The sequence below is a fragment of the Delphinus delphis genome, chromosome 19 (assembly GCF_949987515.2).
Source record: "Delphinus delphis chromosome 19, mDelDel1.2, whole genome shotgun sequence".
Classification (NCBI taxonomy): domain Eukaryota; kingdom Metazoa; phylum Chordata; class Mammalia; order Artiodactyla; family Delphinidae; genus Delphinus; species Delphinus delphis.
In genome coordinates this window covers 22,788,981-22,800,275 of record NC_082701.1, presented here as the reverse complement: position 1 = coordinate 22,800,275, position 11,295 = coordinate 22,788,981, and the positions used below count along the sequence as shown (strand labels likewise).

The 11,295-nt window shown below is 52.8% G+C and overlaps 1 protein-coding gene across 1 annotated transcript; it reads right to left on the bottom strand.

The window, feature by feature from the left end:
- Positions 1–1,014: 1,014 nt before the first annotated feature.
- Positions 1,015–10,966, bottom strand: CDK5RAP3 (CDK5 regulatory subunit associated protein 3). The gene is made up of 14 exons (XM_059997940.1): positions 10,863–10,966; positions 10,593–10,638; positions 8,079–8,210; positions 7,697–7,797; positions 7,293–7,341; positions 6,484–6,662; positions 6,110–6,246; positions 5,805–5,949; positions 5,316–5,426; positions 4,515–4,593; positions 3,857–3,945; positions 2,337–2,542; positions 1,439–1,610; positions 1,015–1,348 (listed from the first exon to the last, which is right to left on the bottom strand). The coding sequence occupies exons 1-14, from the start codon at positions 10,866–10,868 to the stop codon at positions 1,283–1,285; spliced, it is 1,518 nt and encodes a 505-aa protein (XP_059853923.1). The 5' UTR covers positions 10,869–10,966; the 3' UTR covers positions 1,015–1,282.
- Between the last annotated feature and the right edge of the window lie 329 nt (positions 10,967–11,295).

The following is an 11,295-nucleotide window of genomic DNA, read 5'->3' as shown; positions in this document are numbered from 1 at the left end:
CTCAGAGAGAAAGGGACTGAGAGACGCAGACAGCGCCCCCCGCCGAGAGCCTTCGCAGCAGCTGAGGGCAGGATGCAGCCCGCTCAGGCCCCTCGATGTCCTTCTATTCCAAGGACAGTTTTACCTCGACATTCCATACCAATATTTTTCCATCTTCAGCTCCTAGACTTTCAATCCCCCCAAAAGGAGGGAGGTGAACAGGCGAAGATTGGGGGGAAGTGATGGGCTGACATTAATTGATAGGAGCGGCTTCGAGCAGTTCATGCCGCCTTATCTCTCTCTCCTCTGGATAGCGTGTGTCCGCTGGAGTCCGCGGGGTCGGTGATTAATAGGGGCCATCACTCACTGTCCAGGACGGCTGAAAGGCAGCAGGGAGGGGGCGGCCCTCCCCAGAACTGAGATAACAAGCAGCAGGAATAATGAGTGGTGTCACTCCACTTTTCATTTTGATGGAAAGTCATTACGGGAGTCAACGCCAGCGACAAAGAGCCATGAATCAACTGCTCTGCTATGAAATTAAAATCGAATTGCTGGCCACCCCCAACCCCTACCCTTCCTGGGAAACGGGGATGGGTAGGTGGCCGGGGAGAAGGGTGCTAGCCTGGGGTGGGCTCTACCCAATCACAGAGCAGCCAGTTATGGGTAGGAAGTGGACAGGCAGGTTGTGAAGGTGACAACTCCTGTCTCCACCTTGTTTATCAGACCCTTCCTCTGCAAACCGCATTTTCCCTCTGTCTAGAGGTAAGCTGTGATTAAAAGGAAAATACAGTTTTGCTGGCTCCAACAAGGCTGCCACTTGACTGCTCCCCTTGGGCTTCTGGCCTGGCTATGGAGAGAAAGGGGCCCAGCTGACTCAGCTACCCCAGAGCCCCTTGCTGAACCATTTGTAGATATTAATCGGGGCTCACCCCCGTCACCAGAAGCAAAGAGGAAAAGTCCCCAACCTGGCACTCCACAGGATCAAGAACCCCATGCAGCCTCAACCCCAGGCCCAGAAAACGGCACTATCAGTAGTGAAACAAGAGTCCCTTCCTCTTTTATTAAGTCCAACTAGATAATGAGGAAGAGCAGAAGCTGTGGTTTGAGGCTGATGGGTCACAGGACCAATTAAGACAGCTTCTTGCAGAGAGTACAGTGAGTGCCAAGGTAACCATCTGGGTGATGGTTCCATCTTGGGGCTTTCCGTCCTCCAGTCAGCCTGGTCTCTTGCTGGGAAGGGCCCCCGGCTGTCCCTCCTCCATCCTGAAGGCTGAGAAGACAGGCAGGAAGAACGGGGAGCATCTCACAGACAGGTTCCCATCAGGTTCACGGGGCGCCCATTGTACCTTTTGGAAATGTCAGCTTCAATCTGAAAGACAGTGATACAGAGTGGGCAGGAAGCAGAGACAAAGGGACCTCATTCTCCAGCAACTGGGCAGGCTTGCCTTCCCTGTCTCACCAGCTTCTGCAGCTCCTTGGTCTTCTCCAGCAGCAGGTCCAGCTTGGGCTCCAGAGCCGCCTGCTCCCGAAGGGCTTCCTGCTGCTTCTGCAGCATCAGCTCTTTCTTCAAAGCCAGTAGCTGGGACTGCTTCAGCTTCTGCTGGAGGAGCTCAGTCACTCGGTCCACATACCTGGGCCGGGCACTCAGGTAAGTGTTTGGTGTCACTGGGCAACCTGGGTGTCCCCATCCAACTGCTGAGGCTCAGGAAACCAAGTCTCTAATTGACCTCTCAGCCTCCACATCCTTCAATCCTTTCTTGCAAGGAATACCACTCCCACTTCCCCATCCTACAGGGGAAGCAGATTCTGCCTACATACCTCAAACCACCCCATCTTGCCCCAAAGAGAACCGCCATCCCTAGTTGGGATGGTGCAGTTATGGGAGGCAGGGATGAGGTCTAAGAGGTCATGGAGACGAGGAAACAAGGAGTCAGGGCTGGGGCTTCCCTGGTGGCACAGTGGTTAAGAATCTGCCTGCCAATGCAGGAGACACGGGTTCGAGCCCTGGTCCGGGAAGATCCCACATGCCGTGGAGCAACTAAGCCCGTGAGCCACAACTACTGAGCCTGCGCTCTAGAGCCCGTGAGCCACAACTACTGAAGCCCACGTGCCTAGAGCCCATGCTCTGGAACAAGAGAAGCCACTGCAATGAGAAGCCCCCGCTCGCCGCAACTAGAGAAAGCCCATGTGCAGCAATGAAGACCCAACACAGCCATAAATAGATAAATACATAAATACATAAATAAATAAATAAATAAAATACATTTATAAAAAAAAAAATAGGAGTCAGGGCTGCCCGAGATGGCAGGGCCCTGCAGCATGCCCTGAACAGCCCAACATCAAGGGGAAAGCCAGACCTTGGTGAGGCCAGGATCATAAACAGGTGCTGCATTCGAAGACTGGTGAGCTGGCCAATCAGATCCTGCAGTGCCGACACCATGGTGACCATCTTTGCTTTGGTCTGGCCCTGCAGGATGGCTGGAGCCAGCTGGAACTGGCTCACAGACAGGATGTCTGCCTCCTCACTCATCTCCACTGCTCTCTGGGACAAGAAGATCTCAAGCTGAGGACAGAAGAGGATTTGGTTCAAACCGAGAAAAGAACTCAGAAACTAGGCCCTCAGGCTGGTCAAAATGAAGAATAAGGTGAGGGTTAGATGCTGGTTGAGGAGCAGTTATTTCCTCTGAACATTTTTATTGCTAGAAACTCACCAACTATAACGTGGGAGTTTGGGGCAGCATCCACCATCACCCTTCAGTCCCTCATTGCTGTCTCAGGCCTTACCTGGCCCTGGACCCCTCTCCTTCCTCCCAGGCTATGCAGCACATAACTACGATGCAGAGATTCAAAGGGTTCTCTCTGCCCAGTGAAGGTATTTTCTCTCCATGGGAAGAATGAGATTCAGGGAATAGGAATCCATGTTTGAGAAGCCCTGGATTAAGAAAAGGCTAGGAAGAATCTGAGAACCAGCCGCATATCTTGTCACTTTTATTGGACCATGGAAACTTGAACTAGACTCGCGAGGACAAGGCCTTCCATGAGGCCCTCCCCAGCCAGCAGGCCACCAAGAAGTGGACAGACCCAGAGATTAACAAAGACAAGCCCCCTGCTTCCCAGTCCCAGAAAGAAGAGCCAAGAACACTGGCTCCTTACTCTAGGCTGCTGGATACTTTAGCCACAGTGATGATACTAAAACACAAATGAGAACATGTCGCACCAAACCTCCAACAGCTTCCCAGTTCCCTCAGAGTAAAAGCCAAATTTCCAACTCCCTTCAGCTCTCTGGGCTCTTCTACTTCCCCCAGCTCCCCTGCCAAAGTGGCCTCCTTGTTCATCACACGTGCAGGACACCTCCCACCTCAAAGCTTCTGCATTGCTCCCCCTGCCTGGAAAGCTCTTCTGCCAGATATCAGCCTGGCTCTCTCTGCACCCACTGCAGGTCTTGACTTACTGGTCACCTTGGCAACAAGGCCTTCTCTGACCACCAACATAAAACTGCAGGCCTTCCCAGTAACCCCATCTCCCTCCCCAGCTCTCTTTCTCCATGGCACTTACGTTAACACCTGACATACTACATATTTTACTTGTTTTTCTTGTTTCTTGTCTGCCTTCCCCTCTAGGATATAAGATCCATGAGGTCAAAGACTTTGATTTGTTCGCTGCTCAGCTCCTCAAGACAGTGCCAGGGGCTTAGGAAGTACATGATAAACACAGCTGAATGAATGGGGGAGCCTCCTAATACGTGAGTCCCTGCTCCAGAACAAGGAAAGTGCTCAGCACCCTTACACAAAAAGGAAGGGTCAGGTAAGGTATCTGGAGCGATGCCGCCTATGCTGGTGCCAGGCCTCCCCCCGCATCACCCAGAGGACAAAGGTACCTCCATGAGCTCATCGATGAACTGATTCCGGGTCTCAGGGTATTCAAGAAGTGTCAGAGCATCTGGGCCCCTAGCAACACCTTTGGGAGCTGCCAGGAAGAGAGAAGTGATAAAGTTGCTGAGGACTGGAGAAGACTCTCAGTTTGAGAAGTCCTGGTGGGTTAATATGGACACAGACACTGCACTAAGGCCACTTCCTGTTCCAACCCAAGTGGGAAGGGTTACCCTTTCCCATTTGTCTCAGCCCTAATCAGGCACTAATGCCAACCCAAGTCTGTGAGGAGGACCACAGAGCTGAGTTCCAAAGAATGGAAAGTTCCTTCGCTCTAGTGGACGTGAAGTCTCATCCTGCACTGCCCTCTAGTGGCTCAGATCCCTACTCTCAGCTTGTGGGGAGCGGGGACCAGGTCAGGCCTCAGAGCCTATCAGCCCTCTCGGAACCTCCCCAGAGAACAGCTGACCCACATTCAGTATCCAGAAAGTTGAGTTTCTAGATTTAATTTTAAGAACTTCTCTCCATCCGCCTGAACTCACATCATCATGATTTTGAAAAAACAGGTAAACGTCTGAGAAGCCCAATCATGGTAGTGTACTTTTTCTTTGCTTCTAGAGACACGGGGGCAGGCTCTGCCAGGGCTGCAGGGAGGGGTGCACTCACCCTGGGTTCCGGCTTCCAGCACGGTGATCTGCAGAGCAGCAGCATCGTCTCCCCAGTCTATCTCACCACCCCCAGCTTCCTGGGTGGAGAGTAAAGAACCCCAGCAGTGTTGGGAGAACTTTCCCCAGCAAAGGGAGGGAGCCGGAATAAACCAAAGCCCTCAAAAGTTTAATGATGGGGGCTTCCCTGGTGGCGCAGTGGTTAAGAATCCACCTGCCAACGCAGGGGACACGGGTTTGAGCCCTGGTCCGGGAAGATCCCACGTGTTGCGGAGGAACTAAGGCCATGCACCACAACTACTGAGCCCGTGTGCCACAACTACTGAAGCCCACACGCCTAGAGCCCGTGCTCTGCAACAAGAGAAGCCACCACAATGAGAAGCCCACGCATCGCAACGAAGAGTAGCCCCCGCTCACCGCCAACTAGAGAAAGCCCACGTGCAGCAACAAAGACCCAACACAGCCAAAAGTAAATAAATTAAAAAAAAAAAATTCCTCTAAAAAAAAAAAAAATTCAATGACAGCACATTGCAGCCCTGATGGAGGTGGCAAAGATGGCACTATGGGCCCATGCATGTAGGTACCACCTGCCTATATCCCCACACCTGCCCTGAACACCATAAGAAAGAGGTCAAAACTCTGATATGTCACTTTGGAAACTCTGCCCCACACTGGACTACACCTGGTCCAAGAACTATGAACTTCATGTGATGTCTTTAAAGACAGAGACAACACTTTTCTTATCACCAAAGCAGCAATCACAGAAAGTCCTCAGAGAGATGGACCGAGAGGGCATCCTAACCTTTGAGTCCGATTCCAGGGAGATGCCCCAGTCAATTCCAGCAGCCTGGGCAGAGATGCCAGAGTCAGCTCCTTCAGACGCCACTTCCACCCCAAAGTCGCCCCAGTCAATCTGGAAGGGGGAAAAAAGTGTTAGCTCGCAGAAGATGGGTGAATAAAGGGGCCTGCCTTCCCCTAGGCCTCAGCTGCTTCAGTAGGGAGTGCACTGTTTAAGCATAATGGCCTCCAAGTTCCCAAAGGAGAGCCCATCTTCAGAGAGCTCAGGGGAAGGGGTCCCAGTTCAAAGTCGACCAGCTTGCTGGGACTCTTCCGAGCTCATCTGTTCTCTGGCCTCAAGAAAGCCAGAAAAATAAAGGGGTAGGCCCTTCCGGGCCCTTCCACCTAGTCTCTCTCACAGGAATTACCCCTTTCTTCCCTCTGGACTCTGAACTCAAGTGGGGTGTGGATGGCGTATGAGGGGAGGAAGCGGCTCTTACTAGGCCTGTCTTACCGCGTCTTCTTCCACCTGCTCAGGGGGCTCCTCGAGGTGCGGCCGCTCCACCACCGAGGGCTCCGTGCCCGTCCTCCACTCATACACGGTGGAGTTCCCCCGCGTCTGCACAAACCGTAGCATTGGCAGCACCTGCTCTGTGGGGCTGCAACGGAGCAGGCAGCTGACCCTCCTGCTGCCCACTCATGTGGCCAGCATAGGCCCCGACTCTCAAATATCATGTGGGGAAAATACAAGTGGAGAAAGCATAGCTGGGGAAGTAGCTAAACTGTCCCCTCCGCTGGGGAGAAACAGGCCCTCAGTACCTTTCACACACAAACCCCACACAGGCCTGGTACAGGTCGATGGCTTCCCCCAGGGACTGGGCCGCCGCCCCAATCTCAGCCAACTGACTCGGCAGGTCCTTCACCAGGGCCAGCAGTTCTCTTTGGACGTTGTCCCCCTAGAGAGGATCCACGAGGTGGGCTCAGACAGAAGTGGTGGGAAGCAGAGTACAACAGATTAAAGAATACGCCTGAACATTAGAGATAGGCAAGAAAATGGCCTGAGAAGGGCCCAACCAGGCTGAGAGGGAAGCCCTTCCCAGAAGCAAAGGCGTTGGGCCCAGGAAGACAGAGGCCCCAGGTGTCCGTCCTCCTGCCACGGCAAGAACCCGCCGCTCACCGTGATGCCCGCTCACCGTGATGCCATACTGCTTGCACGAGTGGTAGAACTGCTCCCGCATCTCGGCAGCCCCCGCCTGGCCCTCCTCCTCCTTGCGGCTGTATTCTTGCTGCAGCTGCTGGCACTTGGCGATCTGCTTCTTCAGGGAAGGGATCTCGTAGGTGACGTTCCGAACCAGGAGGCTGGAGAGTTCCACTGAGAAAGAAGGGCCCAGGAAGTTCACCCCAGATCTGCACACCATAAGGCAGGCATGCCCCAAGGACACGCACAAACATATCCCAGTCGGGTGGCGAAGAGCACGGGGTTGGACTCCCAGCTCTTCCCCTTCCTGGCTGTGGAACCTAAGACAGTCATTTAACCTCTCTAATCCAATCCTCAGCTATAAAACAGGAGCAATAATAGTTATCGTGAAGATCAAGAGAGAGAACCCACATAAAACACAAGTACAATCCCTTGCATTTAGTAGGTGTTCCGTCAATATTAGCTATTACAATTATTTATACTATTAGAAAACACAACCCGAACTACAGTCAGCCCTTTAGTTACTCCCTCAGGCCCCTGATACAGCTCCCAGGACAACCCGTGCCTCTTGTGCTCAGTGGACGAGTCAGTCACCAGGAGGTGACTGGTGAAGACCTGCACACACCTGCTTGGTGGTCGTCCTCCTCCCAACACGCTTCGTGGAATTTATTTTCCCACCTCACAAACATCTACACCCCAGCCTCTTCCCCCACGTGAACTGTGCCTCCTAGAAGCCCACTGTCTCAGAACTTGGGGAGTCAGCCTCCCCATGGACACTGGGACTCCTGGGCTGGGCCACCTTACCTAGGTAGGTGTTGTCCTTCTCATATAGGGCTACAATCTCCTGCCAATCCTAAGAAAAGAAACAGGAAGTGGGCCTGAACAGCACTCAGCAGCCGCTGAGTGCATCCCAGCTCAGTCCCCCAGCCGGGGAGGCTCTCCCAGTCTCTGCATCTCCTCGTCCTCCTCCATAATGCTGGCTGGACCACCCACTTTATTTTAAGAGTGTGGTGCCGACAAGCGATCCCCAAAGCAAATGTAAAGCCAGGGGTAGGATCTACTTTTGGCATAAACTGTGGGGACGGAGAGAAAGTGGAGGAGATATTCTATGTAGGCGTCTCCACTGGATCCTCAGCGAGACCAGACAGGCTCTGACCCCCTGGACTGGAGGTCTCCAGCTGCGTGTTACCACCGTCGCCCACACTTGCCTTCATTCGCTGTGAAGAATACCGGCCAAAAATATTTTTTGTGGAGGCTTCAGTGCCTTTGAGAAGCTCCACAATTCTTAGGCAGTGGAAGTAGTGAATGTCTGGAAAGCAAGAAAGAACAAAGACTTTGAGAATTACAGTGTCTTCCCCACCCACTGTGGCCACTACGCATGGCTGACTCACGTATATGCTAGTAACTTTAGCAGGCATAGCTCTCCCCTTCATCATTTTGTGTTGAACGAAACAAGCATCTATACCCCAAATAAAAACCTCTCTTTCTTTAGGGGTCAGCCCTATGGCTAAAGGAAAGGGAGCAGCTCAGCTGATATGTACCACCCCAGGAAAGGGGTGGGGTCCAGTAATGTAGCCCCAAAGCACTCACAGGATCCAGAGAGCAGCTGGGCGATCTCTTGGCTCTCTGGCATGTCCTGGATGGCGGCATTGATCTTCTCTCGGATGGTCAATACCAGACTCTGCCATTTCAGGTTGCAGTGCCTTCTGTCCACCAGCCAGTCTACAGGAGAAGCACCCAAATCACAGCATTTCCATTCCCATGGCCAAAATTCCATCACTGATTCAAGTGAAGTATGCTAAGGCATTGGCTAAAAGTTGTATTCATATTGGTTAAGGTGTGGGGGTCACGGGAAGATGGGAATGAAAACAGGCCCGAAGGGATGCTTGGGGCTAAACAGACTCTGGCAACCTGACTTCATCCACAGTGTGACTTTTATAGAGCAATTGCCTCAACACAGGGATAAAGTAAAACTTCAAATTGGTCCTGACATCAAAGTACCAATATGGACCATATTCTCCATGATATTCTTGCTTCCACGGATAACTATATCTTTCTTACTGACAGCAGACGCTATTCAACTTCCACTTCCTCAGGGCTGGGATTAACCATGACAATGGAAAATACAAGATGGTTATGCCAAATACCAGATGAATGAATAACTGCAAAGCCCCTACTACCTACAGCGCCCTAAGGACTAGATAACACTGGTCTCTTCTTACCAGTGAAGTACCATCCTGCACACATGAATACCCGTGTGACTGACCTCCTGGATTCTAGGCCCAGATCTGTGTTTTTAGTAGAGGGTATAGGTGGATAAGAGCCATGTACATTTCCTCAGTAGGAGAGAGCTAAGAGCTAGACTTTGTGGTCAGATGGTCCTGGCTTCTAATTACTAACTTTCTTGGGCAAGTCTCTCAAACTCTCTGTGCCTCAGTTTCCCTACATGTAAAATGGGGATGATAAAGATACTGAGTACAAGGGGGAATGAAGGTAAAACACTGAGTGCTGTGTCTGACACATGGCAAGGGCTCAATGAATTGTAGTGATCTTCATTTTCATAATGTCAGGCACATAAAACAGCACCTTGTATAGAATAAACCCTCAATAAATGGCTGTTGTTTTATTGGTCCTTTTCATGACATCGAGTGTACGTGTGCTGGGCTTCCCTGGTGGTACAGTGGTTGAGAGTCCGCCTGCCGATGCAGGGGACACGGGTTCGTGCCCCGGTCCGGGAAGATACCACATGCCGCGGAGCAGCTAGGCCCGTGAGCCATGGCCACTGGGCCTGCGCGTCCGGAGCCTGTGCTCTGCAACGGGAGAGGCCACAACAGTGAGAGGCCCACGTACCGAAAAAACAACAACAAAAAAAGAGTTTACGTGTGCTGAAGAGCTGGGACAAATCTGCAACAAAACTAAAGAAGCCTCCACTAAGTGGCCACCTTGCCCTTGTTAATAAATCTGCCAGCTGGTCAAACACTGAGGGCCCACACTAGTTATCAGTTATATTCCCTCCACTGTATTCCTCTAAAATCTTCAGAAAGAAAAAGTCTGTAGATGTCACAGAAGTAGAAGCAAAGGGATGAGGCAAACAGATGTCATCTTAATGACAAACCAGCATCAAAACAATTAATCCAGGGCTTCCCTGGTGGCGCAGTGGTTAAGAATCCGCCTGCCAATGCAGGGGACACGGGTTCAAGCCCTGGTCCGGGAAGATCCCACATGCCGCGGAGCAACTAAGCCCGTGCGCCACAACTATTGAGCCTGCACTCTAGGGCCCGCGAGACATAACTACTGAGCCCACGTGCCACAACTACTGAAGCCCGCGCGCCTAGAGCCCGTGCTCCGCAACAAGAGAAGCCACCGCAATGAGAAGCCTGTGCACCATTAACGAGTGGCCCCCACTGGCCGCAACTAGAGAAAGCCCACGCGCAGCAACGAAGACCCAATGCAGCCAAAAATAAACAAATACATATATATATATATATATATATATATTTATATATAAAGAAAACAAACTCAGGAGCTGTGCATGGCCCTGGAGGGGTCAGAATGAAGAGGTCCTTCCCTGGCTCTGAACTGGGGAGGAGGTATATAGATCAGATACAGATGGCAGGGAGATGACCTGGCCACTAAAAGGTTTTTCTTTCCAACTGGATCTATGTTCCTCTTCCTCCTAAAATCAAGGGGAGATGGAACCTTTTTTTTTTTTTTTTAAAAAAAGGGGGTTTTCCGGCATATACAAAAAAGCATAGATACTGGAACCTGACAGACTTAGGTTCTAACTTCAGATCTGCCATTCAGTAGCTGACCATCTTTAAGGTAAGACCTCACCTCACCCTCTCTGTGCCTGAAAGATATCATTGACAACACATGTTATAAATGTTAAAGTAGAAAACACAGGTCAATTACAGACTCTATGTCTGTTTCCTTCCCGCTCCTCTTAGCGGGGCAATCCGGCCACAGATGGGGGCATAGAACAGGGCGAGTGGTCAACGCCTCAACAGGGGCCTTGGGATGTCGGGGCTCCAGCTGTTGGTGACAGGGGGCAAAGGGGCCAGGCCTCCCCCTGACAGCTGGCTGAGCGGGGGTGCCCCCTCCTACCGAGCAGTTTGCTGGTCTGGATGTCGATGGGCACGTGCTGATGGTCCTGTCGGGAAACACGGCGGGGAAGGGGGCGTGAGTCCTGGGAGCGAACAAGCCACTCGCGCGCTCATTTCACCGACCCTACCGCCACCCTGCGGGGCCAGCACGACTGGCCGGGGAGGGCCGCGCCCCGGAGGTAGCCCGGGAAGCAGGTCAGGGACGGGCGGGCTGAACTCAGTTCAGGGGTCCCAACCCAGCCCCCCACCTCCCCAGCTACTGTTCCCCCACCTGCATCTTTCCACCACTTCCGCTTCCGGCCGCCGACCCGGGCCCGCCCCGCCTACCACTAATCCAGTGGTGGTGTGGCTGAGCCTCAGTTTAGGTCTCCTCCGGCTACGTCACCGCCTTCCTCAGAGCCAATCGGGGCGCGCGCTCCACCCGGGCTTCAAGCCCCACCCACCCCGGGGCTCCGAGTGGCTGAGCCCGGGAAGGGCGGGAGAAGAGGAGACAGCCAATGGGAGGCGTGAGGCGGGCTCACGGCCGCGGAGGGGCGGGGGCTCCCGGAAAGGGCTGCAGTGGCGACGCGATTGCGGCAGGCGCCGCCCAAGAGCCGATCCCGGCCGCTTCCGGCCAGGCAGGAGTAGAGCCTTCTGCTCAAGGATTAACGCGTGTGCGGACAAGGTCCTAGCGCCCCCCTGAGGAACCTGGAGGTCGTTAGAAA

What these genes read in the sequence shown, in the direction of transcription:
- CDK5RAP3 (XM_059997940.1), bottom strand. An exon ending in GCTGGAAGCCGGAACCCAGG is followed by an intron (nt 3,946 to 4,514) that starts GTGAGTGCACCC and finishes TCTTCCTGGCAG; the next exon opens with CTCCCAAAGGTGTTGCTAGG. An exon ending in ATGATCCTGGCCTCACCAAG is followed by an intron (nt 1,611 to 2,336) that starts GTCTGGCTTTCC and finishes TGCCCGGCCCAG; the next exon opens with GTATGTGGACCGAGTGACTG.